The following is a 21,266-nucleotide window of genomic DNA, read 5'->3' as shown; positions in this document are numbered from 1 at the left end:
GCCAAATTTCAAGAGGAGAATATGACTATTGAGAGATAGTGTCATATCTCATGTTTTTCGTAGAATAATAATATGTTAATATTGTCTAACATCTGTGTACCGCAGTTTATTGGCTTCGACTATTTACGTTTCCTCATACTACCTAACTATTATATTATTAGTTATTACTATGCTATGATATGCATAGTTATATGTTACAACTTGTTCGTCGGACAGTATAATTATATTACGAAGAGGATATTCCTAAAAGAAGATTCTTCTCTTAAAAATCTACGGGTAATAGCTGGTGTGTACAGACTTCTAGTATTTAAATGACATCACAATTATTAAGATTTTTACGTAGTGGAATATTTTGCTATATTTCCGGTTTGATGGATTTAAGAGACGTCAGTATAACATTCGTGAAACCCGAACGATTATTTTGTATAATACCCGCCATGCTGCAACTCTGTTGAGTGCAATGATGGTTTCGTTTTTGTATAGCTACAGTCATCTTTGTCTTTTTCCACCGATTCCACTGAAATTACCTTAGGTGACCTGAAAATATTTGCTTGCATACCGTAGTTGTAGATTTATGATGTTAATGATTTATATTTGTTACGTCCCAAACTATGAGATTTGTAGGTGTTGAAATGACCTAGGTATCTAAGTAGTTAAATATAGGAAATGAGGTTATTCAGCACAAAACACACAATAACCAGTGTATTTGATCTCAGATTTGTCCCATGTCATAATAATATACAATTTGTACGAAAAATAAAGTATAATTAATTATTTATTTGTTATTTTCAGTTATCCAAAGACAGTGGAAATTGATTGGGATAAAACAAAAATATGTATTGTAATGCGTGTGTATAATATATATATGTATAATATATTATGCAATATTATAATATGTACAAATATATTATTATAGTTTATGATTTATATAGTATAGTAGTAGTTAATCGATATAATAATATAAACAAATATGAATACGAACAAAGTGCAAAAAATCTAGAAAAATTTTTTTGTGTTTTTTGTTTTTTTGGTATTGGGTTAACGAAAAATTAAGTACGAACAAAATATAATATATATAACAAACAAACAAAATATAACAAGCGCGTAGTAATAATATATAATATACATTACATATATCTTATATGTATGTTGTATAATATAATATGTATAATGTATATAATAATAGTGTACGAACAATTTATTAGTATAATATAATATAAGTATAAATTACGGGCTATTTACAAAATTAGATACACATGTACATTGTACAATATTATTATATTATAATGTAATCTAAAAATATATTATACAAGTTTTATGTGCATTTCGGACGGCCGCCGGTCGGGGCCAACGCGTTTGAACAAAAAAATTTAATTAAATTTTTTTTATAAGGATAATAATATATAAAAATGTATAATATCAATTGATCTAGTTCCTTACGACTAATTTGGTTTTACCGTACATTAATATAATAATAATATGGTCATACACAACTTACTGGCGTATAATAAATATAATAACTTGTAACTACATACATAATAATAATATATATTATTATGATTATTGTACTTACAACAATCTTTTAAAATGGACGAACACTATAAACCTACTAATATAATAATATTAACGCGAAAAACGATACATATTATATATTCTACCGATCTCCCATGACTATTATTAATATGTAACTCTACGGACACTAATATCATTATTATTACCATTATTATTCTATAAATTACGTCTATTTAGATTATTAATTTATATTTTATTATTTATTATTTACGGATAATGATAATAATATAGTAGTCGTATATAAAATATAATATACAGTGAGAAAGACTAGGACGCACGCGTCAATTAAATGTTTTGTCCAGCAGTTTCGGACCACAATCATCACCACCTCATCATCCCTTATCGTTATAATATACCCTTTAGCGGCCGAAATGCTATTTTAAATTGTTTGATTCTCGTCACCGACCTACTAAACAGTAAACACTACACATTGGGACGTTGATAACATTACATTTTCACACGTCAATATCCTATGCGGTATACCTACTACGATAGGTATGTAAAAGAAAATTATAAATGAGATCTCGATATCATTGTCTACCGCGCCACGGGTGATGGTCGAAGGTGATACGAGGTGGCATCGGAAGACTACTTATATACGTTTTCGGGTTGCGCCGCGTTCTTAGATTAAGGTTGATTTAAATTTTTTCAGAAAAGTAAGAAAACTTACGAGGAACGTTATTATTATTTTTTTTTAACGATATAATATTATAATAATTACAAGATTATTACGGGCTAGACATGCCGTATCGTGTTTTATAGAATTAAGCAGCTGCAGCAGACTCGGCTGCTACAAAGATTTTTTCCGACGATGACGACTCATAATAGATATAATAATATTAAGTATTATAATATATTTAATACTTTAATTGTATCATAATACACTCGCAATAACCGACGGGCCGCTCATTCGTCGTACTTGACCGGCTGCTGCTGCTGTTGCTGCTGCTGCTGCAACAGGTGATCGGTAGGCGAACCGCACGCGGCTGCCACCGCCATAGCTGGTTGAGGTTTCTTCTTGAGTATTCCCATGTTCTGGGCCGTCTCCAAGAATATCTTGTGCTCGCTGAGCGCGGCCAGCGTCTCCCGGTCCTTCTTCTGCTCCTCGTAGTCGCGCTTCATCTTGGCCCGGCGGTTCTGGAACCACGTGATGACCTGTGCGTTCGTCAGGCCCAGGCTGGACGCGATCTCGTCCCTGTCGGCCGGGGACAGGTACTTCTGGTACAGGAATCGCTTCTCCAACTCGAATATCTGGTGGTTGGTGAACGCGGTGCGCGACTTGCGCTTCTTCTTGGGCTGCGACCGTGAGTTGAACAGATTCAGATGACTGGAACTGGTATCTGTGAACAGAAAAGAAAACATTGTTATAATAAAACGAGCCATAAAGTGATGGTGGTGGCCTTAGAGTGACGAGCGCACATCTCTCGATAAAAACGGAATTTGTGGAAAACGAAGAAATACGTTCAGGAAAACCCACAGACTATATATTCGTGACTTTTACATGTTAATCACACTACAATACTACATATTAAGCGGATAAGTATTTGTCAGGGCACGTCACCATTGATGATCAAAGGTGATAACTTAATTATTCGATCGTTCTGATCGAAATAATATCTGAATGCCATAATGGCATGTGCACTCAATCATCAAATAACGTGGTTTCAAACAAAGTGCGGGCACTCGCCACTATTGGTCATTTTTTTTAATAATATTGTCACGTGGACGACATTTAGTATTTACTATTAAAAAAAACGATATAGTGCAGATGGTGGCCTGAAAGTTACTAGCACAGCTATAACTTGAAACCGTTTATAGATCGTCGGAGATACTTCTGGACTATTATTCTGATTGGTCGTATACAATAAACAAACTATAAAAGCTACTCGGGGCACTATACTATGTATAATATTATACATATTAACACCGCCTCCAATCTCCGTGAGAAACGAGAAGAGTGGTTTTGCCTATATAATCTTATATTGACACGCTCTCGACTGGGATTTTCGTCCGCAATTCGGTTATAGCGCGGATGAACACGAGCTCCGGATTATCGATGATCCGCTGCCGCGACGAAATGGAATTCGATCGCTGGGTAATTATTAACCGCCGCGCAGTAACGTTACGCGCACAGTAGCATTATATATTATAGTTAATAATATATGTATATAATAGTTCATTATTAATATAATTGCAGTGCGATGTATCGGACGGTGGCGATTCGCCGATACGACACGGCGTTTCGTATATTTATATACATAATTAGGTTAGGTACTTGTAGATATAAATATATTATGTGCCCGTCGGAGTATCTAACAGATATACATATAAATAATATATACCTATAATGTATATATTTTTATAAGACGTATCGTCGTCGTTTACGTACAAACCGGGTGTGCACAATCGATTGACCCGCGGCCGGCCGTGTTTGATTCGGTCCGAAACCTCGCGATTCCGGGCGCAAACGTTTTCGATATAATCGCGCCGCTGACACGCCTGATAATAATAACATTATAACGATACTGACCGACTGAAGCGGCAGACGTATTTAAAACGGCGGCACGAATAAGACGTATAAAATATGTATCGTATATTATATATAATATTATATTATACAAGACGACCGACCGTCTTATGCGGTGGTCTAATAATAACGCGCGCGATATGTTGTCGATGGCGAAACGTAAATCAAAAAAATACGGGACAGCGGCGCAAGAACGTGGCGAAAAATATTTGAAAAAAATTGCATACCCACATAATATATATATATAGGTACGAACATAATAGTATACGGTATATATACGATAGGCCGCACAGAAAATAAGACTTATCGCCGTGGCCGTAAAAAAGCGGAGAAGGGTTCATTTCGTGAAACGCGCTCACGAGAAAACCCGTTAAAATGTCAACTCCGATAAAACAGCACCGCGACTAATCCGCCGTTCGGACGAATAAATCACATTTCGTCCTTGCAGCAGCGCATAATATGACACGCACGCCGTTTTAACGTTTTACTGCAGGCGGTCGCTATTATTAATTATTATTGTATTGCAACTATTATAATATTATAATACGTCATATACATACCGCGCGACGTTATAATACTAAGTCATCGGTTTTCGCAAATACTCGTAATACGGAACTCGATATAATAATATTAATATTACACATACGGTGCAAAATATATGTGCACTTCATTATTGTGATACACCTCCTCCTACGCATCCCTGAGATAGACCCTATACATTTTGCGGCAGGATTCCTGTTAAATAGTATATTATTATTATCATTGTACACCATGTAACAACAGCAGAGACGTAGGTATAGGTCGATAACTGTTATTATATTACTTCGCAGAGTCGTCCCCTGCATGTGTATAGGGCGATGTTAATATTCTTTTTGGTCGTTTCCCAAAAATAGCAAAAAGACGGCATTCTCTTCCGGGTTTCGTGGATGACAAGTTTATTATGCAATGATTTTTAAATATATTATTTAATAATCAAATAATATATTATTATACTTGTATTATAAAAACGATTTTTCTAAAACTTCCGTAAGAAATCTGGGTCCGCTTCAGCCCCTCTTCTTCCCCCACAACAAATACGAGTTTACAGGTCAGACCACTTAACCACAATTTCGACGTTTTTTGTACCAAGTTTTCAAGACGTGCGCGTGCCGTTAGTAAAAATACGCAATAAAAAATTAAAAAACGGTAAAAGTAGGAATAGGAAAAATAATAATAAAAAAACGGCAACCGGTGCATGGCTGTTTATTGCCCGGGAAGAAGCGACCTACCGACCGACCAAATTCCATAGCTAATTTGTAATCTGTGAATTTATACGAACGGACGTATAGTAGGAATTCATAATTTAACTAACGAGCAAACGACAAGCGAAACGTCTCTCTCTCTCTCTCTCTCTCTCTCTCTCTGATTTAATAGCCAAAGATTTTTGAATATAATATGTGAAGGCCGACGGCGCGGTGCGTAGTTTATGTTCGAGAAAAAAAAATGCACTTTCACGTGTGTACAACGTATAACGTATATTATGTATAATATTTGTAGGTAGTATAAATTATTGTAAAATGTGCATTTGATAAGCGAGTAAAAAAAAATACGTTTCCCCCCACACACACACCACTCGCACACCATTAATTGGACGTCTCTCACGTCTCTCGGCGGCGGCATTAGTAGTGGGTGGCAAAAGATTTGTATTTTATTTTTCCTTATTCCTTTGTGTCCGCGTTTTTACACGATTATTACTACTAAACAACACTATACAACACAGCAACTACCCCGCGTAATGCCGACCAATGCCACGGTCCGGTAATCACTCTATGGAGGCGGCGGTCACTTCACACTTATTTTGATCCGTGGAATTTTTCGGTCCTCCTTGGCGACGTGTATAATGTTAAGCACATCATTGTGATGTGTACCCTGAGAATATTTCTGTTTTCGGACGGTTTAACGATTTACTTTTTTTTTTTTGTACTTGACATCAGGCTGCTGATACCGATCGTATTATTACTGTCGTATATACAACACACGTTTATAATTATTATTTTATATTTATAAATGTATACGATTCGGACGCGGAAAGCGGCTATCTATCTCGTACACGACGGCGGCAACGGCAATTAATGCGCTTTGGAAAATGGCAAACAACAGAGGCCCTTTCAAGTAGCCCGGTGACTAATGACAGTTTCTCGGTCGAGAGCGTAGGCAGCAGAAATGGTGCGGTCGAAAATTCCGGATTATTATCGTTGTCGTCGTCGGCGATTTTTCTCCGCTCAACAGAGAGGTCCATTATTAATATTGTTATTATTATTATTATTATTAGCATATAAGTATGTCTGTTTGATTTATTTTTGGTAGAATATACCATAAATCTGTCGAGATAAACGGTATGATTATTTTTATAATTGTTTCAACAATTAAACCGCGAGTTTGACGTGTCACGTGTTAATATACTGCTCTAAAGATGCAGACAATATTATAACGCATTAAGCATACAAACATGTAGACATAACGAAGAGAATAACATAACATCACTATTCGACCCGTTGTAACTGTCTTGCAGAATAATGACTAGAAAATCGAAATGGATATAATAATAATTAAGTAGGTACTTACATAATATGCAATAATAAAAACTTGTCGAAAATTATGAGCGATAGCTCGGTACGCGATGTAAAATAATATATTATATATTTTATGACTAAATATTATTATATGTTATGCGCGCCATATTATATTATTATATAGCAGAACGGACGTTTTGCGTTAATATCGATACAAATAATATATTATAATATCATTATCTCGCAACTGTCTGTGCCAACGACGATACCGCGTAAGTATTGAAACGATCTAATAATATAAGTAATAATAATATTATCGTCGCGTATAATATTACAATAATATCATGTACGCGCGGGGCCGGTCGTGGCGGCGACGGTTGCCGAGCCCGGCCGAGCAGCGCGTTACGGCGCTACGGTAAGTTACGCGGCGTGCCTCGGCGGTGGGTAATAGCCGCGGGGCGCGCCGTCTCATGTCGGCGGCCACATCAAAGGTCCCGCGCATGGCAGGTGTGACTAAACAGCAGAGGCGGCTCCTCTGATCGTATCGCTTCTTATTACCGCCGCCGCCGCCGACACCGGGGCCCCGACATTCCGGTGCGCGGGTTCTCAAAATTGTGCGCGCGCGCGCGCCCGTCAGATACGTACACGACGGAAAAAAAGCGATATTAGAGATATATATATATATAGAGGCGAGCACAACAGTCGTATTCCAGTACTACCTATTATTATATTATACTTCTGGACAGCGTCAAGTCCGTTATAATATAATATATTGAAATGAATCCACAGGTATGTATAGGCTGTGTTTATAGGGCAACCGACGGACATTACTGCATTATTTTCTTTACACCGCGTCCGTACATCTATATGCCTAAATAATATTATACTAACTGTACCGGATATAAAACCGACGAGTCTTTGAACAATTTTTGTTGCTGGGAGAGACAAACCTCCATATTATTATACAATATGTATAATAATATTGTGCACACCGATAATCACAGAATTCGAATTCGATAACGAGTACGCTATCTTTGTAATTTTACTTATGATCTCTCGGCTGTGGCAGATTTAAAATGTGCCTACCTATAGTTATGTTTTAATTTTAAAGACGTACCTACGGAGGTACTTATATACTGATGACTATTATAGGACACTAGGTAATATAATTTGTAATTATTATGTGTATTAATGCTAACGCCTGGATTTAAAATCAAAAGAATAATAGTAGTAAGATTGACGGGAGATCGTACATAATAATGTTTTAATATTTCAATATTTATAATAATTGGCCAATTTAGCTTAATGCTATAAATTGAATCATGTATTATATTGGTTGGGTGGAATGTTAATATTATTCTGTATGTGTTGTCAGATACAGAAAAGAAATTGACGAGTAATAACTATTATTTGTATCGTAAATATACCTACTCTCGAAGTATGAGGCAAATTTACTATCAACTTATGGTTGGGTTAATCATCAAGTTCCAACACATCTTTGTGGTTCTTCCTCCCGTACGGGCGTACACGTGAACAAAACACTGTTATCATAGTACCTATACTAAATTACGTATAAATTGAATACAAAATTTAAAAAAAAAAAGTTCAAATGAGCTGAGTAGTTGAGCCAACATTATTTTGTGAACAAATATTTTATGTCTCCACTGAACTTATGAAAGCTTGCTGTTTCGTTTCAAGTGAAACATTTTCCAAAGGTAGGGGAAAATAACCGCGGTGTGGTTATATGATCTCGTTCAGTTTTTATTATACTTTTACGGCCGATGTCTACTGGTGAATATTATACACGCACAGTACGCACTGCGCACACACACATAATATATATTATATATATTACGCATACGATATTAAATTATGCTACAGTAGAAGAGAGTGGCTGTAGTAGTATTGGTCGTAGTGCGTGTACGTAAAATTGAACTTTTTTACGATCGTCCCGTCGGATTTGCCTATATTATATTATATATATTATTACTATTATGACGTTATTAACGAGGCCGGAAATTGTGCGGGACTCATGCACAGAGTAACCGTGACGACAAAAGCGATAAAAAATGAAAACAAAAAAATCGGATCGGCCTCACGACCCGCGTGCGAAAAGCCCGCGAGACCGCCGCAGACGTGTCCCTGTGTACATGTATATTTAGGTATGTACACGAGAGACAAAAAACTCAATTATATTTTTGGGTTTACATTATATATTTGTCACTATACGTGTATATATATATCATGCATGTATACAATCGGAGGCATATTATCCACGGTACCTATAATACTATATATACCTATTGCCTATATACACACTACACTATAGCAAAGTCAACCCGATCGCGTTGATATTATACACGTATATCAATATGATCGCGTCGAATAATAATAATACAATATGTTTTTACCTTATTATTATAAATTTTTTTTTTCGGTTCGAAAACGTGATCTATAATGGACCTTCAGCCGGCGCGTGGCGTGACAGACAGGCAGCAAATGCGCTCGACCTGCAGCAATAGCCGTCGAATAATACATTTATTAATATAATATATACGCAACACCGTAAAATTTTAGTTTACCGATGCGAAGTAGCACACTCTTGTCGTCATAGGTACGCTGTATACAGATTACAAGTATAGGTACTGTGTTACAGCAGAACACAACAAAAGCGACAGAAATCGGCTAACCATATCACTATATTATTATCACGACGTGGAGAGGATATATCGGTTATATAATTTTATTATTATTATTGTTGTCATTGTTTATTAAAGGCACGCGGAGGCTAAACGTCGATAGAGTCGATCATTATAATTGAGTGACATTTACACATCATTATATTATAATATATTATGTTTACTTTTTAAAATATTTTTCGCATATATATAAATAAAGCCAAGGAAACTATCAATTTCTTTATGATTTCGCAATAATAAAATCCGTGACCAACCATACATATAGATACTAACGTAATTGCAGCGTAATACATAATATTATCTTATATAATAATATATTATGATAGTAACATATTTTAATAATTATTATTAACGTTGGATATATTGTGATGATGTATAATATAACTATAATAGTATTATATATAATGTGTGTCGCCGTCGTACGATTTATAATGTTTTAAGTTTACGTACCTACGCATGATGCGATATGTATTGTTTTGGTATTCACGCTCGCAGTGTGTGTGTGTGTGTGTGTGTGTGTGTGTGTGTAGTACCCGTGTAAGGTACATCGCGTCTGTGGGACGAGCGGCTTAACAACAAAGGATCCCCGCTGAACCAATTAATGATTCAGCCGTATTAATTAGCTTCAGTCTTATAGTTGTCCAAAGAGAACTGTGCAAGATGTGTATACGAAAAAAATAATAATAAATATAATACAGGCTCGTTGGCTCTCTAATGGTTTTGACTCTGATCGATCTCGTTTCGTCCTTTTGTTCGAAACGTCTCCGGTGTGCGTCCCGATGATCGTAAACGAGGCACCTACTAATCGAAAATTTTCATCATTATACCCATTACATACACACACGCACGCACACACATAAAGTATATACCCGCGGTGTGGTATACATATTATATACTACTTCTACGTCTTCTACTCTCTCCTCTACCTCCTCCTCCGCTTACACCTATACTCGCCCAATGTCCTACTATAATACACGCGTACATATTATAATGTAGGTACGATTTACTTATGTTATTATCATGTAAGTACCCGTCCGTCCGTCCGTCCACTGTCGTGACCGCCTTGCCGAGTTGGTGCTGCAATTAAATCGATGCAGTTTTATAGTGCACGATGGTGAGGAGGAGGACAGAGACGCGTGAGAACAGTCAGCCGAAGATATTAGTGACGGCTGTAGCGGGGGAGTAGTATAATATCGCAACGAGAAACAATAATCGTTATATATCATCGTTGCACACTACATGCGGCGGCGGCGGCAGACCAGAGTGAACATTAAATTATTATTATTGTTCGCGTTAGGAGAGGAGAGATAATGTGTCATTTCTATTGTACGTGCGTGAGTGTGAGCGAGTAGACGAAGACCTACGGATCGGAGGTGTAATAACAGCGTCATAGGTGAGGTAGGGGTGGAAACACTCGAGTTGGTGGAGGGGTGACGAGTATCGTGTTTTTAATAAGATATTGAATTAAACGTGACAAGGCGATATTAGCCGGCAGCAGTCGAGAGCGCGGTACAAAGCGCACCGCTAACTAGCACCTCCGGTTTCATAATCATCGTCGGATTAGACTGTGACGAGGTTACCGATAAATAATGAAATGCGCGGATTTTTTTTTTCAAACATGGTATTTTTCTCTTGTTTCGCTTCTATCAACCCCTCCCCATTTACGACACGTTTAAAATTCGACCACATATTACACGTGAAATTACGAATCTGTGATGACACTCGTCATCTAATTAGATATTCTATGCCATCGTGTCATCTATACATATATAATATTAGAGTCAAAAATGGTGGACCTATATTATAATTTTATTATCATCTGAAAGACAGACATTCTAACCACTCATGATTCATGGTTTTATTTTTGGTTTACTTATTGGTGTATAACTCGTTTTAAAACTAAAAGATAAAGGAGATAACGCGATAAAACGCGCGATCAAAGTGTTTTATTGGACAACGAACCAACCGGGTCTCTCTACTTAAAATAAAAATATGTTGTAACTTGTAATATATGAGGTGACCGTGGCAACGCGTGCGATGCATCCAAATTTTACTTAACATGATTATAATTTATTGATTTGTGGATATATACCTTTAGTGTAATCCCAGTAAGATATGAAACACCATATATTATAACTGTGCATAATTTACAAAACTAAATATTATTTTAACATTTGTTTTTATTTCTGGGTCCTTAGATTGATCATCAAATCACTTGCACCAGACACTCTACACGATTTTCTCAAGTCTCACACACACATCGATGACGTCTCTAGCGCGCTGAATAATAAGTTGCGATATACCTACCTATCTATATATATTATATTATATGTAAAGTAAAGTAATATATAATATATTAATTATGATTCGCGACCTTGTCATATGCGCACACACACACGCAGACGCGTACTTAAAGTAATTAGTCGTTCGTTCCGCCACCTCAGCCGTATAGTCCTCCTATCCGCCTATACACACACACACACACACACACACACACACACACACACACACACACACACACACACACTACTATAGGCCAGATGTATTATAATACTACGGATAAGGAAAAAAAACAATGGCAACACCTATATCGCGTGGCACGCAATAAGCTATAACACTATTTTGCCTACTGGCAGGCAAGCCGCTGTCGGAACGTAATCCGAATCTTGTTACCGAGACCACGTCGCATTCAGATCATTATTACAACACGTATACATTATTATTATAACAGACGATATACATATTATACATACCGGAGTCCCGGAGTCTTGCAGCAATAATAATAATAATTATATATTATACTGTACAGGTCGTCTCTCACTCTCTGCAGCAATGGGTTCGTTGCCGAGACGGTATAACTTTTTTTCGAATCATCACCGCCTATCATACATTTTCGTTTTCGTGCAGCAGTTGAAAATTTTTACGATTATATAAATCTGCGGACATGGCAATGGTGGCGAGCGGGTTTGTACGGGGTGTAAACACGATGCGAGACACCTAGTATGTATATGTATGTGTGTATATTATTATATTATATACATAAATGTACAATATAATATATATTACTCACGACCAATATCGTTGAAGAGAGGGGATATTGTTATTTTTTCTAAACGGAATACTAATGATACTCGACGGTAAATCATCGGTTTGCGAAAGCTGCGATTCGTGCGCGTTCTTTTTTCCCCGACCGTGCAGGGTACCTATATATTATTATATTATTATGTTGTATAAATGAGTTGAGTAGAGTATCTATGTTTCAAAACCTTATACCGGCGGTGCCGCGGGAGACAGGATGATAATACGCCACAGCGCTCGTAATCGGTGTGATATCGAGAGGATCGTTGTACCATTATATGCGCGTATACCTACCTACCTATTTGCAGTGAGCTCGTAATACAACCGTCGAATGTAGATGATATTATTCGCACACGACGTGTATAATAGTAATATAATCGTGTTCCGCGATTCCTGTGTATGCTGCAGTATATACATTGTAATATGATAATATTGTTATTATATACAGGGTGGGACAAGGGGCGTGGCCGAACGACGGTATTCGTATGTGCTGCGATGACGTATAATATGATAATAATAATATATTATTTAAAATCCATCCATCTGCCGCATGCCCCCCTCCCCCGCTCAAGTCACTCTCAGCACATCACACTATTTCGTTCGATTAGAAAAATATAATAATCGAGTTTTATATAGGTACGCGGGAGTGAAGGCGAGGAAAGAATGATTATGTACGTCGAGATTTTGGCGGACGAATAATGACGCGTAATGGGTAATCTGTGGTGGGGGGGGGGGGGGGCGATAGAGCAAATTTTAGCAGGAGGCTTTTATATAGCAACAGTACAACCGATCACCGTTAGAGCAGGGAAACAATCGTTAAGAGAATCTCGCCAAAAAGACGTGTAACGTATATATTATTATAACGATCGTTTCTCCTCCTCCGCACGTATAGTATAATATACTATATGTACGATTGGACATAACACCGCGGGTGGCCGTTTAATTTATAAAATTCGTAAAATACGCACTGCTGCAGCAAAGCGGTATAGTGTAAGGAATCTCCTCTCCTCCATACACACCATAAACGGTGAATTAGTTTGGGATTAAATTCGACACGGACAATTAATCGGACGAGAATCGTGTAATAACGCGATAATAATAATAAAAAAATAATAATGCAGACGCTCACTACTGCAACGGCAAGTGTGACGCGCGGTCGACGATTAAAAAAAGCGTCCGTCCACTGCGATTCGTCATCGAATTAAATCTATTATACACTGACATTTGTTTGCTGAGCAACAGTGTATATTGCGAGCCTGCGAATTTTGTTATTTATACCACTTATATACATTATATATTTATATATAGGTAGTTTTGATTTGTTTAATTTATTTCAGATGATAATAAATAATATTATTATATTATAATCGTTCAAAATGTGATGAAAAAAAGGATTTTAAAATCAGGAGATGCTAAAAACATCACAGTCCGGACCGTGGGCGTTTGAGTATGTGTGCGTGTTTATGCGTGTGTGGGTGGTTGGGGAGTTATAATATAGTAGAACGGATCGGAGGGGAAGAAAAGCGGTTTCTTTTCACCGATGTCATTACATTATCACATATTATACAATATAATAATACTATAATATGTGTCGTTTACGGGGCCCATTTAAAGGATTACGACATGTAAAACTAACCGGGGTCCCCGGGTATTTAGGCACCGTCACCCAGGTCTCGCGTCCGTCTCTGCCTTTCATGCCGCCGACGGTCAATGATAAATCACCATTAAGCCCGGGCAGGCGGGAGATGCGTTTTTTCTTTTTCTTCCTAATACCTTTGGTCGGGCGGGTATTTCGTTTCTTCCAGGGACAAAACGTTATGAGAAAAATAATATAAGACACTGTATATGATTATATATTTATTACGTGTAAAAATGATGTCATATTTCCTCGGTGCCGCCGCCGCCGCCGGTTGTAAATAATAAAATAACCATCGTAGTATATACATAGGTGGATGGTGTATTTTTATATATATTATATTATATACCTACACACACACACACACACACACACACACATATGATATTATATAGTTATAGAGGTATATATAGGAACGACGGCTTTAATTTTCCCGGTGCCGCGAAAGAGGTGTCGTAGACGGGAGGGAGATGGCGGGCGGGTGAGCTGCCGCGGCGGCGGTGGAGGCCACACACAAACACCCGAACCGTATAATCAAGCAGCTGCCGCGGCGGCTCCTACCCAGCCTTAATACGCTCGGGCCCGAAGCGATATCTATAATAATAATAATAATAATAATAATAATAAAATATATTTAACTAAATATCCCCAGAGTGTAATTTTATTACTATTTTTTTATTATTATGATTATTTCACTCGACTGTTAGACGCGCGCACGGCATTTAATTTCCGAGAACGGGTCAATTCTCTCTGCCGTGGACGACGCGACGGATGGAACGAGAAAACGGACGCGACCCCTTTTGGCGCTTGCACGTACCATTTCTTTAAGCGCAACAAAACGGACGTCAGCAGCCGACACGTCGTCGCGGCGCGCGCCGGCTGTTGCCGAAAAAACGCTCCCCCCCCCCCCCCTGAAAGTCTACCTATAATAGTGACGAACTGAACGTCTATATACGTCTCTTCTCGTTGTTGAAAACTTAACATTGTAATAATATTATGTAAGAAAACATATTAATATTACCTATATTATTATTATTATTATTATTATTATTATTATGTTAAACGAATGGAATATAATATAATATAGTGAGTAGTGACTAAACGGCATTCGAAGGCTCGACTGTGCAAAGGTGTAAACAACAATATAATACAACACTGTGACCGAGACCGACAATGGTGCAACAACGGCCGAGCGAGATTTATATTATTATATTAATATTACATCAATATAACAAATTATATTACTGCAGTGCCCATGACAATAAGCTGCAGTTGTTTAAAAAGGGAGGATGGATTGTGACGGATTCCCCCTATTGAAAGTATATAGTCACGATTTTGCTTCCCCTTTAGTTTTAATTCGAGACGGTTAAAATATGTGTGAATACAATTGTGGAATAATATAAGCAAATAAGCAACAAAAATAATATCAAAATATGTATATTTTTCTTAAATGATACAAATTAAAATCACATAATACCTATATATCATTGTTTCAAATTAGATGAAACTATATTTTACATACTGATATTAGTGTATGGTAAGTTTCGTATAATCTGTAATAATACAGAGTTTATGACAAATAATATGATTTTGAACGAGACGTCCAGAAAGTTATTCTACCAATATAATCAGTTTGAGAGCATTTATTCTGAACATGAGACATCTGAGATTTAGCAAGTTGTAATACATATTTAAATTTTAAATTATTTATTTAACTATTATATTATAAATATATAAGTAATTAGTAATTACTTAAGAACTTAGGTATGTATTAGTTGAAGTAGCGTTACTGCAGGACGCCCCCTTCACTCAAGCTGTCAAGCCTTATACATTTTTATGTAATATTATATTACCATTTGATTATACGGATTGTAAATATTCGTTTGTTTTGATAAAAAAAAAAGTTGTTGCGGGCATGTAATTATTTATGGACACTTAAAATTTCCACAACAGTACAATTATTAATAATATTTTATTTATTTGGTTCTTAATTTAACATAATTATTTTCAAAGTATAGATTAAGATTTAATAAGCAGAATATTTTTAGTAAAAAATGTATGATACAAATATGATATGTATAAAAAAAATATGGTCTAAGATGTTATTATAATATTTTAGTATCTATTATAGTCCTCCCAACGATTTTATCCCGCTTTATAAGTAAATTGGACACGAGAATAATAACTACTTTTTATTTAATGAGCAATTTTTTTACGTGGAAATATAAAAATGTATGTATTGATTGGGATGGCTTATAGGTGGTAGGGGGGTGACATCGTAAGTGAAACGCCAGACAAATGGTTTTGACGTCAACAACTGCAGGGAAAAAAATAAACAATGACCAATTTGCAAAATGGCTGCAGACATGGACACATTAATAAATAATAATAAACAGTATTATGGACAACGACCTCGCGTGGACCTAGAATGTATTATTGTCCCGCTCGACGAATCGTCAATCTAATTGGACACGTATACAATATGTTTATAACATAAAAATTACTGCGCAAAAATAAAAAAATAAAAATGTGCGCTAGGAATTCTTCTCAAGCCTGTTCGAACAATCTTGGCACGAGAAGTGACGTATATTACCGTAATATAATAATATATACGTACGACAGCGTCTCGATGAAATTTCGAGAATTCATCCCGAGTATAAAATATAATATTATAATATAATGTATTTATAAATTAATTGGATTTCCACGGCGGTGGTGATTATTACTATAAATCGTAATGGCGGCAGACAATAAATATTTTGTTTTCATTTTTAATATGTCCCTAACAATGAACCCGTCATCACATAATTTCCCCTCTTATCCCGTCACGAGTGCACTCACACACACCTACACACACACTCATACACTCACAATCACACACTCACACTCACACTCAATCACCAACACATACACTGACGGTCAGGCGGTGTCGGGAGACTTGAGATCGCGCGCGTGCGCGTGTTTAATAATACACACACACGCAAGCGCGCGCTGGCGCAGCTCTCGAAAACGGTGTGCGTACACCACTAATTGTCTATTAACAAAACGTAGATACGACGACGACGTCGAGACGAAGAAAGATTGATCGACGACGGCGGCGGCCGGGACCGCAAACTAATAATTACCGGCGGCCGCCGCGGCGAGACTTGACAAAACTCGAATAACGCGTCACCCTCCCCTAACGAACGATACGGGCCGCGACGGGATATTACATTATGGTGCGCGATTATTATCCTTCGGATAAAGCTGGTTTACGAGGTTGAAGTTTTTGTAAAAAGATTTGAAAGTTACTACCCAGGTGGGTCAGGTTATAGGTGCCGACAGACGATGACGATGCGCGCGGGTGATTATCGATCGTGGCACCGAGAATAATTGCGATTAAAATGTATATTATTTTAATCGAAACGAAATATTATTAAAATGAGATGATAGAAAAAAATAAAATCGCCCGGCACTCACGTCGAGGTGGCGTAGTAATATTATATTATAGTAACACATCGCCGCGCCGCCGCCAAACGTGTCGGACGCGATATCACGAACGGGAAAAAAAACAACAGGTTCTTTTTGTACGGTCGGCGTCGGCGTCCGTAATTACAGGCCGGCCTGTTGATATTAACTCCACCGTTTGCTATAATATTATACCATCTAGGCGGCGGCTACGGCGGCGTACACAGAGGTAGACGTACACGTATACACTTATATATACGACCCCGAGACACTCCTAGATGCTAATGAGACTTAAATATCATGTCAAAATACATCCCTGGCGGTCTATCACTCGTCCACCGCCGTCTTCCAGCTCTCTTCATCGCCCCACGTACACACCCCCAAAACACCCTATAAAATGGTTACACACACGTCGCACGATGATTTTCTGCCCCCGACCGCATGACAACCCGGTCATTTTCAACGCCCTTTGTCGCACCACCTTGCGCGCGTAACAAAAACAATTCTTCTTTCATTTTACCCATCTAAACTATAACCTCCTCGCCCTCACACCGTGTAATTTATTTATTCACGCGAGAAAATCTCGGGACACCCTATAGGCATTGTATACATCATTACAGACGACCGTCTTGGGCCCTCCAAACGCCTATTGTTTATATTATTGTCGAAATTACGCAATGAGCATATTATTATAATAGGTACATATAGGTACGTCGACGGAAACCCATCCGATGGTTTTTAGTTTTTACGTCATCTGCAGCACCGATGTTTATTATTATATTAATATTATTGTATATAGGTACGTTTCGCGAGCACATTGCTGCGGTCCACGACTTTTCCGACGTCGAGAACGTATTATTATTTAACTACGCCCCTTCCCACTCTAATCATTTGTATGCGGCGTCTTGACGTGATATCATCATCATCATTATACCTATTATTCTTATTGCCACTCCGATCGCCCGGATCGTGTGTGTATTAAACGCGACTCTCGAGCTGTACTGTTGCGGGCACGGACGCTCGCAATAACGATGCTATTGAACATTCCAATCGCCTGAATCGGACGGCTATTAAATCGAATATTGGTTAATCGATAATCGTATAATGCGGCTCTGCACGATAAATTAACAACATAATAGCGCTAGTAAAACGTTAATTAATTATAAAAATGAATAACGGGAGAGTGGAGAATACCGCCGAATAGACAGAAGTAAAAACTTAGCCACGTGACATTTATCGAAGGCACCTAAATCATTATCCGGACGCGCCAGGAACGAAAATTGTTTTAAGACACTTGCAAGTCATCGTGGTAGCTGTTAATTGATTATTATTTTTTTTTCCGGCAATATTTCCTGTAGGTACACTTGCCAGTTGCTACTGACACACAAAAGATAAACAATGCTTATAAAGAATAATATTGATGAATTTCCGTGTGCAACTGTACTACAATATAGGTACTAAAATAAAGAACCGTGATGCAGTAAATAATGGAATAACAAAAGCAAAACATAAAGATGGTCGAATAAAAGATGAGTATATACCCACGTGCATTGAAACCGTCGACAACCCAAGTTGCGCGGAGACGAAGAAAAACAAAATATATGAAAAAATGCGCCACAACAATTAACACAGATAAATAATAAATTGTAGACACCGATATCATAGACGCATTATCGTCAGCAATTGTAGCTACATTAGTATAGTTGAATTGTAAATAAATCGATGATTGCGATATTCATTAAATATTATAATTCACTATAATATACTTTAGTGTCTAATCAGTAATAACTGCAGGTTAAGTAGAAACGGTTACGGGTTGAGTTATACTGAGAGATATCGTAATATTACGGTTCCAAATGTTTATTGTGATTTGATCTAATAAACAGGTTCCCGCCGCGTGTGCAGAGAAACTAACTACCAAGTCTTCTAACAATTAACGCCGTGACGTTAATTCGGTGGGCTATAAAATAAACTACTGCCCACAGGAAAGTAATTTTTATTTTTCAGCTGGTAAAACACTAAAATAGTGGACGGACTCCGTTATAAAAGAACAGATTTAATTTTTTTACTCTTAAAACTATATTCGTTTTCAAAAGACACCGGTAGGTACTCGCTCAACATCAGCCATCGGTAGGTATTCTCGTACACAATATTGTTATTATACTTTTGATAAAATACACACTCAAGGGAGCCTGAAGTAAAATTATTACGACGTAATGATATTATTAACAACGTTTTCCCGTATACAATCACGCTTAATTATCCGATCGAAATGATCTGGCGATGACGGCCTTCGCAGCGCGCACACGCACACGCACACGACTATATCACACCATTTGAATTCGCCGATTCATTCGAATGTGGCAATCGTCTCGTTGGCTTCGAGGGATCAATCAAGGCGTTGGCCTCGAACGCCGCCGGTCACTCGATCCAACGAAAATAGGACCGCTGATTAGAAAAATTAAGGACGCGCCGAAAAGACGGAATCTCCATGCCAAGTTTAATAATACCGCCGCATTGTTGTATAATATGCATTGTTATTTTTTACGGATTTCTTATCACCGGTATGGTCGCGGCACATAATATTATTTTATGGGTGCTAAACTAAGGCCCGATATTATCGAGCATTTGGGGGGGAGGGGGGCATTGGTCTTAACCTGCAGACTGTTAAGTACCGACATCTGAACGACGCGAGAAAATTTTACAAGCGATAAAATATAATATTACATTAAAATATAGTCCATGTACTAACCCACCCTTGCAGTACTTATGGTTATAGTCACCTATACTAGTACGCTGTAGCGATTATAGGTGTAAATCCAAACGAATCTGTTAACTCGACCAATATTGACGGCAGCAGAGCGCGGTGAGAGTTTCACACGATTATAATATGAAATTATAATAGACACGCGGCCGACTGTAATTTGTATACATATTTGATATTAGGTAGATATAATTTACCTCACTACCTCTATTCGTTTGCCGATGCCACACACCTCGTTATGAACATTAATAGAGCACACACACACACACGCACACACGCGAACGCGCTTGCGCCATAGTAAGGGCCCACCGGTCGATTTTATTATTATTATTATTATTATTATTATTAGGTATTATATATATTTTTTTTTATCTTTTTACGGGGAGTAAGAAAAAATAAGCCGGCGCGGTCGGCGACAAAGGATTTCTAACGAACCGTCGATAATTGAAATCTATTCACCGCGCGCGGAGTTTGTGAGAGAATGTTCTTGTATATAAACAAACTATCGGGACAAAAAAGAAAAATTAATTATTACGTCCGCGCGCGTCGGTATAATACGCTGCCGCCGCGTAGGAAGTGGAAGGAATATATACTATTTTTTTCTTCGGATTTCGTTCCGATATCGGCCGGGGCTTTGTTCTTTGCGGGCGACACGTAGGTTTGAGGATCAATGATCCGTGGGTCGTGTACAGTCGCTAGTATACATCTTCTTGTATATATATACATGTAAGGTGTACCTATATTTATAATTTTTTTATCAGCGTAGTCGTCCAATTAGATTGGGTGACGACAATTTTTTTTTGTAAAAATATACACACAATCGAAGCATATACGAGCAAAACAACCAGCTCACTACATAATAGAGCGCGCGTGCGCCATAAAACCCAAAGCACTAGACGGACCGCGGACTGCACCCTCATTGCGGGACATTGTACACATTATGGTGAGGGAGAGGTGGAAATCCTTACCAAACTTTTTGTACGAGACAATC

General features: G+C 37.6%; 1 protein-coding gene across 1 annotated transcript in view; it reads right to left on the bottom strand.

The window, feature by feature from the left end:
* Positions 1-853: 853 nt before the first annotated feature.
* Positions 854-21,266, bottom strand: part of LOC100163757 (homeobox protein B-H1-like) — a 60,645-nt gene continuing 40,232 nt past the window's right edge. The window contains exon 2 of the mRNA XM_003246975.4: positions 854-2,912. Coding sequence (XP_003247023.1) covers positions 2,479-2,912 — 434 coding nt within the window. The 3' untranslated portion in view covers positions 854-2,478. The remainder of the gene's footprint in view (positions 2,913-21,266) is intronic.

The sequence above is a fragment of the Acyrthosiphon pisum genome, chromosome A2, assembly GCF_005508785.2.
Source record: "Acyrthosiphon pisum isolate AL4f chromosome A2, pea_aphid_22Mar2018_4r6ur, whole genome shotgun sequence".
In the NCBI taxonomy this organism is placed as follows: Eukaryota; Metazoa; Arthropoda; class Insecta; order Hemiptera; family Aphididae; genus Acyrthosiphon; species Acyrthosiphon pisum.
The sequence above is the reverse complement of the archived record's forward strand: the minus strand, read 5'-3'. Positions and strand labels throughout refer to the sequence as shown.